The sequence below is a fragment of the Chiroxiphia lanceolata genome, chromosome 1, assembly GCF_009829145.1.
Source record: "Chiroxiphia lanceolata isolate bChiLan1 chromosome 1, bChiLan1.pri, whole genome shotgun sequence".
Lineage (NCBI taxonomy): Eukaryota > Metazoa > Chordata > Aves > Passeriformes > Pipridae > Chiroxiphia > Chiroxiphia lanceolata.
This window is the reverse complement of record NC_045637.1, coordinates 38,098,929-38,115,548: the sequence shown is the minus strand read 5'-3', so window position 1 is coordinate 38,115,548 and position 16,620 is coordinate 38,098,929. Positions and strand designations below refer to the sequence as shown.

Genomic DNA, 16,620 nt, shown 5'->3' with positions numbered 1-16,620 from the left:
TCTTTAGCCATCCTTACTAATGTGTCTAAACACCCAAGTGGCATTAGGATGTTTGAGTTGCTTTTCCTTTCTTAATATTTGTGTCTAACAACATGTTAGAACAGCGTTTGTCAAGTTCTGTAGAATTTCTTCATCTAATACAAGAAAAATTTCTTCTGACATAATCTGAGAGTAAAGTAATTGACCCCTTCTTAAAACTGTTGTGAAAAGGGGTGCTGTGATTGGTGATTTTTGTCAAGAAAATGAAAAACTAAAAAGCAATACGTTTCTCTTCTTTCCAGAAGAGTGCAGATGTGCTGTTTTCCCCATTTCAGAAGCCGAAACAAAAACGACACAGATGTCGAAACCCTAATAAACTGGATATAAACACCTTGACAGGAGAGGAAAGGGTACCTGTTGTAAATAAACGAAATGGAAAGAAGGTAAAAATTAAGTTAGTTCTGTTAAGGTCTTTAATAATGTCTTTTCATGTGGAAAGCAGGCTTTCTACTCCAAACTTTTAAACAGAAAGTTTAACAATTTGACAGTGGCAGTTACTCGTACCAGGCTGTGCCACCTGGTTCCTGTAATTCCTCCTTTGCTCTTCTGATACGTTCATATTAGTCACTTGAGTGAATAATTCATACTTTCTGAACCTATATAGCACATTTTTTCCTTACGTCAGATTCAGATTTTATTACCAGACCTGCCTAAGCTGCAGCACTTAACTGTTTTTTTAAAATATGATTTTTTAAAACATAATTTTGTCAGTTCAGGTATCCATGTAGTTTTCCACAGTCTGAACTGAAAGTCTTCCCTGCTATCCTTCAGAGATGAAAGTGCACAGAGAGAAAATGTCCATATAGGTAGTTGTTTGGTTTTGTTGTTGGATTTTTGTTAAAGTATTAACCTTGTCTCTTCCATTAGATGGGTGGAGCTATGGCCCCTCCAATGAAGGACTTGCCAAGATGGCTGGAAGAAAATCCTGAATTTGCTGTTGCTCCCGATTGGACTGACATTGTTAAACAGTCTGTAAGTGAAACTCTCATTCCATGCTTCACCGAAGATTATAGCACAGAAAAGTTGAAGGTTTTTTAAATTGATCATTAAGTCTTTATCTCATAGTTGGTTTTGAGAAAATTGTAGTGTCTGTGTAGGAGTTACCCAGCTCAGGGGGGATGGTGATAGGAGGCTGCTGGAGAATGGGGTTGAAATATACTCGAAAAATCAGCCACAGTTAAGGTAGCCTTCAGCATTTGTTTTGCATTATTTTTTTTTTATAAACAACAATCCTTAATAAATACAGGTATTTGTAATTAAGAACTATTAAGAAAATTTTTGTCATATTCATGACAGAAATACATGTCATTGTCTTGATAACAGGCAGCATCAAAGGAATAGGTTTTCTGCCTTTTATTTTACAACATTTGTTTGAAAATAAAGGATAAAATCTGCAAGTACTCAATTTAATAGAATATTACTAACTGAAATTCAGTATGAATTACAAAGATATGAATTTATGACTGCAGCACATCAGGTTGGTTTTTTAATGAAGCTACAGAGTTTCAGCATGTATTGTTTTACTGTTGTGTTTAAGTGTAAAAAAAATCTGTGATCTTGCTTTCTTCAGCTTTCCTTACATGTTCTGCTGCCATTCACTTTAGTAGCTAGCTAGTCACCATTTGCCAGGGTGAAAAAAACAAACCACTTTTAGAGTATGCTGAAATCCCTTCTGTTTCTTCCATCGTCATCAGTTAACTGTTGAAAGCTATAAAAGCTAAATGAGAATAAAGCCTGCTTTTTGCCTCCCCCTTTCAGGGTTTTGTTCCAGAGTCCATGTTTGACCGTCTTCTCACTGGACCTGTTGTGAGGGAGGAAGGAGCAAGCAGAAGAGGAAGAAGGCCAAAAAGTGAAATTGCCAAAGCAGCTGCAGCAGCTGCTGCTGTAGCATCAACTTCGGGAATCAACCCACTACTTATGAACAGTCTGTTTGCTGGAATGGACCTCACAAGCCTCCAGAACCTACAGAACCTGCAGTCTCTCCAGCTCGCAGGCCTCATGGGCTTTCCGCCAGGGCTAGCAACAGCTGCTGCTGCTGGAGGGGACACTAAAAATCCGGCTGCCATGTTGCCTCTGATGTTGCCAGGGATGGCAGGATTGCCCAATATGTTTGGACTAAGCGGATTGTTGAATAACCCCATAACAGCTACTACTGGAAATGCCACTACTGCTTCCGGTCAAGGAGAGACTGAGGATGGTGCTTCAAAAGCTGAAGAGAAGAAAAACGAGAATGAAGAGGAGAACAAAGACTCTGAGAAAAGCACAGACACTGTTTCTGCTACTGACTCTGCGAATGGATCTGTCAGTGCTGCTGCTGCGGCAACTACCGCCACTGCCACCACTACTACCACCACCAACACTGGATTGCCCACAAACCCTCTGGCCTTCAATCCTTTCCTGCTGTCTACCATGGCTCCTGGCCTCTTCTATCCATCTATGTTTCTACCTCCAGGACTGGGAGGATTGACTCTGCCCGGTTTCCCAGCACTAGCAGGACTTCAGAATGCAGTGGGCTCCAATGAAGAGAAGGCTACTGACAAAACTGAAGGAGCTGCCTTTAAAGATGAAGAAAATCTCGAAGGCAGTGATGCAGAGGAGAGCCTTGATAAAACTGCAGATTCCTCCGTTTTAGAAGATGAAATAGCACAGGGTGAAGAATTAGACTCACTTGATGGGGGGGAAGAAATAGAAAACAATGAAAACGATGAATAACCAGTACCAGTTACAGTTAAAGTGTTTTAAACTTTTGACAAGTGGTAGTCCTACTGTTTACACTCACAGTTAATGTCCATACTTAGTTTTTATAAGCTGTTCTGTAACATAGTGTAGCAAAAAAAAAGTTCAAGTCATGTTATACAGATGTGTCAAAAGGTATCTTGGTCATTAAGTATTGTGCAGTGCATTATTTATTATCCCTAGGAGAGATGAAATTTGAGAGGTGATCATGTCTTTTTAAGGAAATTGACATAATGCTCTGCTTTTTTTTCTTTTGGTACCATTGGTATTATGAATTAAGCAGCAATTTTTAATCAAGTGGCACTAATAGAAGGAAGTGCTGCTTAAAGGAAGGATGAAGTTATATATTTAAATTTTTTTTTTTTTTTTTTGCTGTGAAGGTCAAGATGAAATTTACCATACATATCGTACTCGCGCTTCATTTTGACTGTATGGGAGTTCACCCGCTCACATGCGCGCACACACCCACACACACACTCTCTCTCTGACAATCTTCATGATAGTGTGAATGTCTCTGTCTTGAGACGCAGCAATAATAAGGCAGCTGTTGAATGTGAAGAGTACCTTTTGGAAATTAACCCACGGAGAAGGTTCTTACAGGATAAAGCTACAGTTTAATCGTCTCGTGATCTTGTAATGCACTGGTATAAACAAAAAGAAAAAAATCAGGTACCTTTTTTAAATTAAAGGACTTTGTTACTTTAGCCACAAAGCTAAACAGCATTACCTCAACTCTAAACTAGCCTTGAAGTTTACAGACATGACTTTGTAAATGTATTGTTTTTCTTTGTTGTGATGTCTTTTTATTTTTTTTCTTTGGAAACTGCTATCATGTAAGATAAGATGTAAATTGCTGCCAACTGTAGTAATGATACTTTTAATAAAAGTGACCCATGATATGCAGAGATGTAATTATAGAATGTAGCGTTTAGGGACATCAAAACTGGTGTTCACTTTCTGTATTTGCATTTGTGGCTTTTTTATAGCATTTTCCTGCTATATTCTTTATAGATTAGTGGCTGTAAATGCTAAACTGATCGTCTTCAGGGGACTAGGCAGGAAGAGAAACCTTGAATTGCCTTCATATTTTCCACTCTAAGTAACTCTACAGAAATGCACGCTAAAATCCCTACTTTACTCCTTCAAAGGGGCATGAGAGACTGAGAATACTTTAAATGTGTTCAGCATGTGATAATGTGGTACACTAAAGAACAAAAGGGCAAAAGAAAAATGAGGCTTTAATAGGCACAATATCTAGGTCATTTATCCTTGGTTAATGGGTAGAAAAACACAATGCTGTAGTGACAGCAAGGGATACAAAGGCTCTGTGGTATCCTGTAGACCAGAGCTTGTGATGCCAGAAACCACTGTGTCAAACAACCTACATGAAACTAAAACTGACCCACTTTTCATAAAAACCAGTGTCTCTTCTGGAGAGCTACCGATTTGTACCCTTTTGTGACCTTTTGATATTCGAGATAATGTACCATTTGAGAACTTCTGTTTTCACGGTGTTGTCACCTTGACACACACATACACAACCGACTCAAAAGTGAGGATAAAAGGTTAGATTTTTCAGTGGAGTACATAAAAAATTGGCTATTTCAGAAGCCAGCTGTGGGTGGACCCCTATCTTTAGGACTAATATTATCTGTGCTTTTGGAATGCTGGAGAGCTGCAGACCTCACTCTCATGTACACTGTGAATTTGCACAAGAGCTCAAATGGACAAGTATTGCAAGGGCAAAATTTGGTCCCAAGGGGGACATATGAAAAGGGGTGAACTTGGCTTGAAAGGAACATTTCATAGACGATGAAAGTAGATCAGAAATGAAGGCTTAGGAAGTGAATTTTGTGTGAATGAATCACAGGCACGCACTGTTGAAATGAATAGGTGTCAGGATGTCTTGTACTGCCACTTAAATAGATCATAGGGAGTTAATGAAGGTCAGGAAGGATTCCCCCCACCATGTACATCACAGAATGGTTGACAAGGTGTATTATTCCTGCCTCTTTCTAAAACATCACACGTAAACCACGATAAAAAGTGAGAGGCTGAAGGCCAAGGTACATTAACTTGATCAGGTGTGTTACATACTCTGTTGAATTCGTTTCAGCTGTTGTTTAAATGCCACATCTTATTTTCTCTCCTACCTATAGAATTCCCACTAAAAGAGTTGGTAGGTGCTTCCCGTTGTGTATATTCCACATACTGTACCAAATAACCTCTTTTCGTTTTTTTTCAATTCAGTTTTATAATTCCCAGAAAAGATTTACACAAACTAATGATATCCCTTGAGAGGGCCCTCTTTAATTGGCAAGACTAGAAATTATATTGTTAAATGCCATACTACATCCCTTTCTCCGCTGTCAAAATGGGGAAATTTTGTAACCGCCTATTTCTGCCTATAGGTTTTTGACATGGAAACATCCAAGTTGTGGTGTAGAGTGTCCAAGTGACAAGTGAGTGAATCTTGCCCCTAGGACAAGGATCTTCCATGATATTACTCATCTGCCTTTCCTACTCAAAGAAAACTGGAGAACTGCTGCAATGGAATGAATGCCATGGGAATGTGAGAGCCTCTGTGCTTTCTGAACAGCCTTGCTTCCTACAAGCCAAACAGACCCCTCACCTGTTGAAAAGATGGTGACATTTGATTTTTGGAAGGGATATGAGCCCCTTGTATGAAAAATGAAGTGGGGGGATTGCCATCTAATGTCCGAGAAATGTATTACATGAAAATATGAAGGTTTTTCTTTGATTTGACAGAGTTTTTACATGTTAATTATTGCAAATATTCTTACGGAGTTTTAAAGTGTGTCTAAATGAATAAAAGCTTACGTGAGTAAGATGCACAGATCAGATACTATTCTGCACTTGATTCACATTTGGAGCACCCTTTCTGTCTGTCTTGATGAGGAGCCTTTCATTTGCCACCAACCATTTTTTTTCCTGGACCTCCTAATGTTCATGGAAACGATAATGGCATTATTGAGGAATATAAGTTACTTTCTCTGTTACTTTCAAGAAGAAAGTACCTGTGTCAAAGTGCAGCAGTGATCTGCATGCTATCACAGCCTGTTCTGTGTGCATCGTGTGCAGAACTGAACAACAAATCTGCTCAAGCTATTAAAGACATATTTTTTAATAAGGGAGAAATGGTTCAAATGTGAGTGTTGAAAACTGTCACTGATGAAATAGTGGACAAATTCCTAAACTAGTCCCAGGTATTTTCTGCCAGCTTTAGTCTCTTGTTTCATATTAACATCAAATATCAAAGTGTACTGTGTATTGAAATAACACACTTCTGTTGAGGACTTCTGTCATTAAGCACTTCCTTATTTGAGAGGAACTTAAGATTGAGGGGAGGGGTGGGGGTGGTATTTGGTTGTATTTTTAGTATTCAGCTTCACATTTAATTTTGTATGGTGAACAAAACTGCTTGGAGCATTTAATACTTTTGTTGCTCTGCACCACGTGTTTCAGCTACCTCCGAATCCTTAACATTGCGGCTGGGGTCCAGTAATGTAATGGCATGAGGACTCTTGGTCCTGCTGCCTCCAAACTCTTCCCCAGCAGCCTGAAAGGTGCCAGCCCGTGAACATTTTCTGACTTTCCTCAGGGGGAAAGCGCTGGCTGCACATTTTGCTTCACGTGCTGTGCAATAACCTGTTCTACCCCTCTTTGACTTCAAGTGATGATGCCTTGGAGAGACCTGAAGATTACTTCTTACATTGACAGATGATGTTTTGGGCATCCAGTATAATCACTGGCCTGAGTCAGCTGTTCTGAGGAGATACATGAAGGAAATTAAACTTAAAGATGGACAGTTGCTGTGATCATAGTTTGATGGGACTGAGGAAAACCCCCTTCTGAATGCAAGGTGAATGTCACAGCTCAGTCTGCATGCAGTTTTAGATAATAGATCTGATACAAAAGAGCAAATATTTAGGGTAAGGATCTATAGTGCAAAGTACTTCTTTTCTAAAAGGGGATAAGTCCGTGTCAGTGAATGTTTTTGTTTTTCTGACTTGTACAGATTGCTGTCAGCACTGGTAAACCCATCAAAACTCAGTCATTTGAGCTATTTCTGTTGCAGTAGCTCAATGCAGGTAGTTTCCAATCTGTTACTTGTCCTCCCTCAATCTTTGCTTAAAAAATTCAGATATCAGTGACAGCTGCAAGTCAGGCACGTCATTAAATCCTGGTAATTGTAGTTACATTAAAAACAAAACCCTAATGCATCCCACCCATTTGGGAAGTTTGCTTGGAGTATGTAGGTGCAAATATTGTTTATTAGGGTCTCACCGCAGAAAGTCCTTTTTTCTTTTAGTTCCAGCTTTTTCTGTGTGAGCCTTACTGACCAAAGGGGCAATACTGAGACATTGAACCATGAACTCATCAATCTTTTGGGCAGTTGCACCCATGAACTGAATGGCAGTCCAACTTTAAAGCTTTAAAATGTCCAGTGAAAAGACTACAGCTCTGTGGGCAGTGCTGGTCAACTGGTACCACAGCTTTTACAGTTCTCTTCTTGGGTCATGCTTTGGCCTTCCAGTTTTTGGGAAGTGCCGGGAACCTGGGGGCTTTGCAGGCTTAGGAGTTGGGAGCAGCAGTGCCTGGTCTGTGCTATCAGTCTCCTCCTCCCACAGGGCTTCTGCTATTGTTGGGCCTCGGGAAGGATTTGCATATCTGTGAGCACAGAGCTGATGTTCACTCCCTCAGTTCAGAGGCCCTGCAAGGAAACTCCATGATCCTTCCCTTTTCTCCCCCCCACATCCCCCCCCCCCCTCGTCTTTTTTTTTTTCCTTTTAAGGGCTAGTAGAAAATAAGAGACTGCCATTGTATTTCACTGCAGCGGCATTGTTCTGCACCAGACAAAGATGGCATATTTCTCTGAACCATAGTTTCTGCTCCTTCAGCCATGGCTGGCTACTGATGAGCAGCTGTGCAGACTCTGAATAGCCTAAGGCATTTCCTAAAACCATTACAAAATATGAATTTTCCCCAAACATGTGCCAAACCCCTCCCAAAAATATGTGGCAGGAGGAGGGGGGCAAAGCCTTTGCTCTTTGTCCAGAATATGTTTTCCTAAAACCAAACTTTCAAGGCGTGCCTGCTTTCAGAGAATGTGTAGAAGTTCTCTCAAACATATCAGTTGATTCGGAAATGACTTAAATAATTCCTTTTTAGAAGAATATTTTAAAAGGAAAAAAAAAAGATTTTTTAAAATGTTTTCTTTAATGCTTTTTTGTGAAGGAAAGAGGTGAAAGTGAAAGATTTAAACTACAATATATTATTTTGCTTTATGAGCCAGACAGGTGCTTGTAATAAATAGCTAAAGGAAATGTTAAAAATCAGTCCTGTTCCTCATCTGCCATGCATGTGACATTTCTGAAATATCATTTTGGGCTGTCACTGTAAGGACATGTTTTTTCTTCCCAGTCGTCTTCAAGTTCTTCTCAACCAGACTGGCCATCTTCTGCTGTCTCAGTCTGCAGCAGGCTTGCCATCTGCTATATGGCTAATCAATTCACAAAGGTGCTGCTGGGCAGTGCAGACTCCCTGTCCTCTGCCAATATTTTCTGGAAGTTGTCAAACATAGCTGAATTTGTTCTCAGCTGTCACAGTCATCGCATTGATTCCAGCTTGTAGCACTCCAGTGACCAGTGAGGTATGCGCTTTGTTTTGCAAGCAGCGTTTGCTCTTTTGTGCTTGTTTGATTAGGCTGGAGCTATTGCTGGAATCTGGGGGAGCGTGTCTCTCAGGCTGCAGGTAAAAGGTGCCCTTTGACTGTTTTAAGTTGCCCGCTCCCAAGTTTGAAAGGTGAGCCCGTGGGTGAATCAGCAGACCAGGACTCCAGATTCAATTTCTAATTCTGTCTGCTTCCCCGAGGCGGTTGCTTTAATTGCAGTTTCCAATCTTCAGAATGGAGAATGACACTTGCCTTCTTCACAGGGATGTTTTGAGGCTAATGTTAGCAACAATCATGCAGCACTCATGATTGTTGGGTAAGACTCCAGCTCATCCTTGAACATGACAATCTTCATTACGTCTCGGGCTGTCATAATACAGCCCCCCTCAATCAGTGGCTGCCACTGTACAATGGCAAACCTGCTACCCCACTGTGAGGTACCAAATCTGTCAGCTTCTCTCCGCTGTCTCCTACTTCCATAGAAAACTGCGTGCCAAGCTTTGGGTCTCGATTCTTGTCCCATTGAGTCCCGCTGTCAGGGCAGGGCCACAGCTATTGCTTTTGCTGTACAACTTGCTACCACTCAACCTGTTTGTTCCGACTGCATAGGATGTCATAGAAATGGGAACATAAAGCGGTACACTGACTTCTTTAGGAGGAGGGTTGGTGGTTGTTCATGTTTCTTTAATATTCCTTTGGCCATGCCTGGAGAAGACGGTGGAGCCGCTTCACCTGCCTAATGCTGTTACAGAAGTTACATGTTCGGGCACTGGTTTTAAGTGGCAGGATTTGTATCATTACAGCTTCATGTTCTCTTCAAAAGGCTTCTGCTGCATGCATTGCTCTGCTGATGGAGCAAATATGAAATTAAGATGGTAGATTGCTGCAGCTTTAGTAAGCTAACAGCTTCTCTTTCTCCCTGGTCATGTGAAGTGCTGAAAAGCCCTCCCCTAGTTCTTCCTTGGCTTTGCTTACATCCGCCTCAGTAAGGGAGCTTGTGGATACACTGGGGACAGGCAGAGAGAAGATAATATTCCTGCTTTTTTCCATCTTTGGAAAGAATTGGTTAGATAATGCTTCCAGTGTCCAGTGGTCTTCTAGCAGAAACTGGTAGTTTTTCTTTAAAAAGCCTAAAGTCCAGCTTTCCAAGTACCAGTTCCTACCAAGGAGCACCTGTCATTGACTCTATACAACTGCACAGAAAAGGAGCATTCAGGAAAAGAAAAAGGCATCTGTTGCCTTTAACACTCAGTGTTTGAATTGAACAAGCTTTTTCACTGCCTTATTAGTTTCCCTTGCCACTTGAAGAACTGCCATCATTGCTTACCTACCGTATTTAATGATATTAATGATATTTTATGATATTTAATCCAAAGGAAAAGAGGGATTTTCTAGAAATCATGAGAGGCAAGCTCCAAAATATCTTTCAGCCTGTATTCAGTACATGCTGCTAAATACCTTGTGTTTGTCCGCTCTTCTTGGCACCCTTTCTGTGTAACAGCCTCTAATGATTTTGCATCAGCTTCTCTGCTGATGGCTAGTAGGGATCATGCTATGCAGTAAAAACACCCGAATGTGTATAGTATTTGACTACAACCATATCAGAGGTGGCTGCTTTTAACCTGGATTTGAAACAGGATTTGCAAAACTATTTTCATCAGTAGATTTCACTGTATTGAAGCTAAAGGATGAGTGGGCTTCCTTGCACACTATTTATTGAAGTCTTCATAAAGCAGTTGCAAGTTTGCATGCCAAGAGAATCTTAACTAAATTAGAACAAGTTATGCTTCTGTGCCATGTGCTTTATTTATTCCTCATGGAGAGGTGGCTTTTAGGCCTCATGCCTCTAGTGACCCAAGCAACATTTGCGTGCAGTGGTATCTGGTTTTCTTGCTGAGCCCTTACTGTTTGCACCTACAGAAATAATCTGCAAGCAATTGTAGAGCTGGTTTTTATGCTTGTCTTCACTCTTTCTGAGAGGTAAGGGAGAATATGCTGTGAGCAGGCAAAAGCAAATTAAATCTGCACTGGTCTCTCTGACGACCAGTGTGCAAAAGGGTTGCACGCAAATGTCTGTGTGTCTGTTGCTTGCAGCGAACAAAAATTTTCACAGGGAAAATCAGAACCAGGAGTTCGGGGACGAACATGGAGATTTCTGTGGGAATACTGTAGTTTCCCTTCCAGCTTCAACGTGGCAGTGATGCCTCTCTGGTGCAAGGTGAAGGCTGAAGGGGTCTGTGGCTGATGTAGTACCAGAGTCCTTGGTGGAGTTCTCCTGATATTGGTGCACTTTGTTAATGGATACTACAGCAAGGGCAGGGACAGCTTCCTGCGTCGACTCTGCTATCTTGGGGAAAATGCACAGAGAGGGCTGGCACAAGGTGGCCCTCCCACCATCGATTCTAGGCAGGGTTTCTGACAGAGCAGCTGCAGGAGGGAGGGGAACCAGAGGTGACCAGATCCTCTCATAACCCTGCAGAAAAGAATGGTTTCATCTCTCAGATGATAAATTGATGGTATGAATCAGTAGCAAAATTCAGGACCCTTCTCTTATGATTCCCATCACCTACCAACAACCACTCAAGTTTAGACATGAGCAGTTATAGCCTCCCTGTAAAATGTGTGTAGGATGGAACATGTGGCACAGGCTTCTTGATGCTTGCTAGATGGGCACTGGGTAGCTTTAAGTCACTGAGCACATTTTTAGCTGGTGCAGGCTATAGCCTGCATTTTTAGCTGGTGTGTGGCTGTTGGGAGAAAAGGTGAGGATGCCATCCCAAAAACCAAAATGTCACCAGATAACCTATTCCCTCTGGACTAACTCCCCATGTTCCTTGAGGTCCTGGCCTACAGATTTTAGTGGCCTCTACGAGTTCATTTTCAAGTTCTGGTTATATATCCTGTTTCATGGTATGTTTACTACCTTTGGTTTCATTACTGACTTCAAATTGTACAGTTCTTGTGTTTGCTGGCACCAGACCTCGGGTGAATCTACAGCTACCATCCGCACTGCTAAAATGCTAACGGCAGCTACTGAAATCCCAGTAGTGACGAATGTAACACCACGTATTGCAGGGAAATCTCCAACGGGGAAAAATCTGTAATCCTTTGAATATTTTTGCTAGTTTGAGTCCTAACTCCCGTAGAAATAAAGGCACAAAGCTGAAAATGAAAATGTCACCCTGAAGTACAGGCAAACTGACCACTCCAAATTTGTTTAGGAATTACATTTGGATTTTAGAAATCAGCCAAGCTATGCACAAGTAATTCAAGAAGATATAAATGGCTACATTATAATGAGCAGACACCTATTTTAAACATGATCTATGTTTTTAAGAAAATTCATTACAATAAGTCTTACAATACCAAGCTCTTCAATGAATTTTTCATGTCTGCATACCAAGATATATATAAAATGATCGTAATCATACACCTTTGGGGCAATGCTGAGCACCAGCTGTTTCACTGATGATTTATAGGTTGCCATGTTCAAGGTTAATAATCAGGAGAAACAGGTTACAGTATGCAATGTATTTATGTCAGGTTAGAAGTTCAGTAGTGAGGATATGATGTTAGGATGATATGTGCGGTTTTAATTAGCTACATCCCAGTTTTCTGGAAAATCAAATGCAGCCGTTTTCCAAAGGTGAAACTGTGAAAAGTTACTAGTGCTAATTTTTATTTTTAACTCAGCTGCAATTAAACCAACAAAATATCTTCTTCATCTCAACTGAAATGTGCATGCAAACTGCCCAAGTGATCAATCCATAATAAAAATTCAGTGCTAAGGTGGATGGAGATGTTCCAAAGACAGAGAGTAGGATGGTTTAAACTGCAAATGCATTTGCCCTTGGTGCTTTGTGAGCTGCCACACTTTGCAGCCCAGGCCATTAAAATTAGCCATTACAGTCTGTCAGTGTACCAGCCTTGAAGCAGCATGGAGATGGCAGTCACAAGACATCAGACTGTGCAGGAGCTCCAGCTGCTGTCAGAGGCATTGCTGGTGGCCATGGTTGTTTCCTCCCTGGATCCAGCTACATCCACATGCCCTCATGCAAGAGGACTCTTATAATTGTGGGATTGCCAGGATCTGCTCTTCTATGCACAATGTTTCTTCTTTTTTAAAGGCGTGGAGTCAACATTTGATGCCACAGGCCCTTTTTAAGTTTCTGAGTAACTAGAAACCCTGTTGGTTTACCTAGGGAACTGGAGTTTTCTGAGACAAGCCAAAGGTGCAAGCTTTTCTGTTAAGGCCTGGGAGCTGTAGCTGCTTGCAAACACCAGAGTCCCTGAGCTGGGCCTAAGAGAATTGTCATCACAGTGCACTGCTTTGCAAAAACCTTTGCTTCTTCTGCTCAGCTTTCCTGAGCTCTCTCAAAGCTGAATGCCTATTCCCAGAAGTCAGCAGCTTTCTCCACACACTTCTCTGATTATATTCACAACAGGGAACTCCAAATAGGATGAGGAATGGGGCTAATTCGTTTCAGAGAGATGTCTTTAAATCTCACCAGATGCACTAATAGCAGACTCCTCTTTGGATGAAAACAGTTGAGCCTATCCCATCTTCACATTTTCAGCTGTCTTACATACCAGACTGGGAGTGATGGGAGGTGTGCTGGTGCCAGAGTACCAGCTCTGGGTCAGGTTCATGCCCATAAGTTGCTGTGTCCAGCTCTTCCTCCAGGATTGATCTGTGACTTACTGGGATTTGAGTCTTGGATCACTGTGAGCCTTTGTAAGGATTTCCTTGGTGCTGAGATGTTACATGGAGCAACATCCCGCACCCACAGGCCCCTGCTGCACACTTTGACTGTTTGATGTCATGCATTCAAGGCCTGTCTCTGCTTCCCATTGTGCATTGATATATGCTAAACAACCTGTTGAACTCATAATAACAAATGCAGCCTGCCCTCTAAACAAATGGGAAGAGGCATCCTGGCATAATAAAATCACCAGAGAGAGGGCAAGGAATAGGACACAGATGAGACTTCATTCTCATAAATTGCCTCTCTATTACACGTGGAGTATATTCACAATAGGGAACTCCAAATAAGATGAGAAAAGGGGCTAATTCATTTTACAGGGATGGCTTTAAATCTCAGCCTATACCCATGCTAGAAAATTAATTATGGCTATGATGAATGAAAGGAGAACTTATACCAGTAATGAACATCACCATATCCTACTTTCTTAGCCCAACAAAATTTTCCTTAACTAACTAGTGGCATTCATAACTGTCAGCAAGGCAAAACATGAAGATAATAGGACATGCTGGGTGCAGGCAGTGGTGCCTATGGGTATGGGAAAAGCTGTTTGAGCCCTGACATGTCTCTGTATAATTTTAAAAGGCCAGGCTCTCTTAGGCATTTCACAGAGCAACTGATCAGGATGTGGAGAAAAATCCAATAAAAATGAGTGATATAAACATTTTATTGAGACTTGTGGGCGATGGTGGAGGGAGCTGGAATTCCAGGGTGAAAGTTTGGCCATATTGAAGGTAGTGGTAAAACGCATCCTGCCTTTGGATTCTAGTCTTACAACATCCAGGTCCTAAACAAAATAGCATAAATTGTCCTGTTAAGTTATTAGACTGTATACCTGGAGTTATTACTGAAGGCCTAGTGCTCAAGCATTTTATTTCACTACTGTGTCAATGTATTTTTGCCTCTCATTGACCTGGCAGGAGCCTTTGGATGTTTAAAAAATCCAGTGCCCTAAAAGAGGGCCAACAACCCTTCATGCTCTTCTGTTCATGTTTGCTTAACCTGTTCTTAATGACTGCGAGAGACAGAGATTCCACAATCCATGTTGTGCTCCCTTTGTGTTTTAGCTTACTCTCCTTGCTGTAGTTTTTGCCTGTTTCTGTTACTTCCGTCTTCTGTGAACATGGAGAACCAAACGATCCCTTTTCCTTGGCAACAGGGTTTCTAGCTCAGAAATCAATTATCATGTTTCCCCTCAGTTTTTTGTCTTCGGAATGACCCAAGGTTGGCCCAGTCTTTGTATGTGGGTTGTTCCTTCCAGACCACTCCCTTCAGTCAGTCTTAAGGCAGGTCCTGGCACTGGCCAGGACTGTTTGGGCTGGGAGAGTCCTTGTAGGCAGCTTGCTTCACCTGGGGCTTCAGCTCTTCCCATTCACGCCTCCTGTTACCCAGCTCTCCTCTTTTGCCATGGTGTCTGGTTGTTTTGTGCTCAGCTTGTGATCTTCTGTTTCCCAGGAGGTCCACTCGGTGGTCCCCCGTCTGGTCATCCCTCCATGTGTTATTTCTGACTAACTGCAGTCCTGTTCTCCTTCTCACCAGATTGCATGGACACTTCTCCACTGTGTTATATCATATTAAGACCTTCTTTAAACATGAACATCACTGTTCAAAATATTTTAAGCATCTCCGTGAAGGTGTGATCTCTGTCCCTGCTGAATGCTGTTTGTACCAGGTCCTGGAAGAGGCCTTGCAGAATCTGCTTTTAGCTATTAACTAAATCCTTTCATACAGTTTCCAATTTGATTTTCAGTCATATTGCAGGAGTTTGAGTTAGACCGTGCTTCCCCAATTTGCTTAGGAGGATGTTTGGAAGACTCTGTCTTGCCAACCTCAAGTATATCCACAAAGCTTATTACTTTACCACACAAGGAAATTAATTTGATTTGATGCAATATGTTCTTAACAAACCCGTCTTGGCTGAATCTCATCTCCTTGTTCTCAGCTGTGTGCCTACAAATAGTTTTTTTATTTTACTGGGAAATGAAATTAAGCTGACAGTGGTTTATAATCCCCAGCCCTCCTCCCCCCCTTGCTCCCCCCCTTCCCCTCTCCATGCATCCTCTTACTTTATTCAACCACACTACAGCCTCTGTGTGTTGCTGTTGTGGCAGTCCTGGGCCTTATGCTGAAATTTCCGTCCACGCTTTCCTGTCCGCATTTTTTTTTTGGTTGATTTGTTTTTTGTATTCCTCTGGTGCAGTAACCCTCCCTTCCCATCCAAACCCCTCGCTCCAGCTCTCCCACAGGGGATGGAAAGCTGCTGTTTTCCCTCACATGTCATGACATTTGACCACTTCACCCTCAGCCAAACAGTGAGTGGCTTGCTGCTTAATTTCAGGATCCAAAATACAATTGCTTTTTAAACTCCCTATGGACTCTTTCCAGGCTACTGCACAAATTAAGCCTGTCTCTACTCCTTTCCCCACCACTTCCTTTCTTTACAGAGCAGCAGTCTCTTCCTTCTTTTTAAACTTTTATATAGTGCTATAAATTTATGTGGAGATTTACAGACACTAGATAAGACTCCCTGGCTGCCCAGAGGAGTTTGCACGCTGCTGCTTGGCTCTGTTGAGAGGGTCCCCTCCACAGGCTCTACCCTCCCTCTTCCAGTGGCAGTTGCAGAAGCCAAATGGGAGCAAGGCATGTCTCTCTTGCAAGGTATCTTTGACAAATGGTGCTGCCCCATCAAAAATGGTTACAGCCTCCTTCTCTGCAAGGGTCTGAAATGCACAGGGATTTCTGTGTCTCCTGCATGGCTCTATGGTCTCTATGCTCCCAAAGCAGAGCGGGAGCTGCAGTTTTGTTTCCTTTACATGCTAATGAGCTCAGCTGCTCTGGCAGCAGCAAAGCCGGGCAGGGGGCTCAGCTGCAGTCTGCATGCAGCCCCCAAAAAACTGGCAATGGCATTTCCAAAAGGACAGAGAGAAGTCCCTGTGATGGAAACCAGCCCTTCCCTGTTCATCCTCTGGGAGCTGTAACCCACCTCTGTGGCAGCAAGTGTGATACCACTCTGCCAGAGTAGTTCCCGGTGGGTTGAGGGCATCCAGTTTCCTTTCCTCTCTGCTGACTGGAGAGGTTTCACAAACCCATGGCCCTGGGAACCACTGCAACCGCAGCAAAGGACCCAGAGCAGTTGTTAGAAATGCAGCCCCAAGTCATGCCAATGAGTTGAGTTCCCACATATATTTTGTTTTGAAGTCTACATGAACAATTTGGAGTCTAAATACACCTGCTAACCAAGTGAAGCTTAGTGTGTTTTTGTCCTTTATGCCCTCAGCCACTTCTCTGCTGTCTTGCTCAGCATCTAGAGATGCTGGTTTCTGCAGCAGAAATAAATCTGTGAAGACCCCCTTGTTAATGAATATTAAAAGACCTCTGTAAATATGG

The 16,620-nt window shown here is 42.1% G+C and overlaps 1 protein-coding gene across 7 annotated transcripts in view; it reads left to right on the top strand.

Annotated features, from left to right (window-relative positions):
• CHD7 (chromodomain helicase DNA binding protein 7) overlaps positions 1 to 3,692 on the top strand; it is a 131,015-nt gene extending 127,323 nt beyond the window's left edge. For 6 of the 7 annotated variants that reach the window (XM_032675403.1, XM_032675322.1, XM_032675491.1 and 3 more), the window contains 3 exons: positions 282 to 422; positions 907 to 1,011; positions 1,798 to 3,692. In XM_032675403.1, the coding sequence (XP_032531294.1) occupies positions 282 to 422; positions 907 to 1,011; positions 1,798 to 2,751 (1,200 nt within the window). In that variant the 3' untranslated portion in view covers positions 2,752 to 3,692. The remainder of the gene's footprint in view (positions 1 to 281; positions 423 to 906; positions 1,012 to 1,797) is intronic. The other variant, XM_032675577.1, reaches the window with a different exon arrangement.
• Positions 3,693 to 16,620: the final 12,928 nt, after the last annotated feature.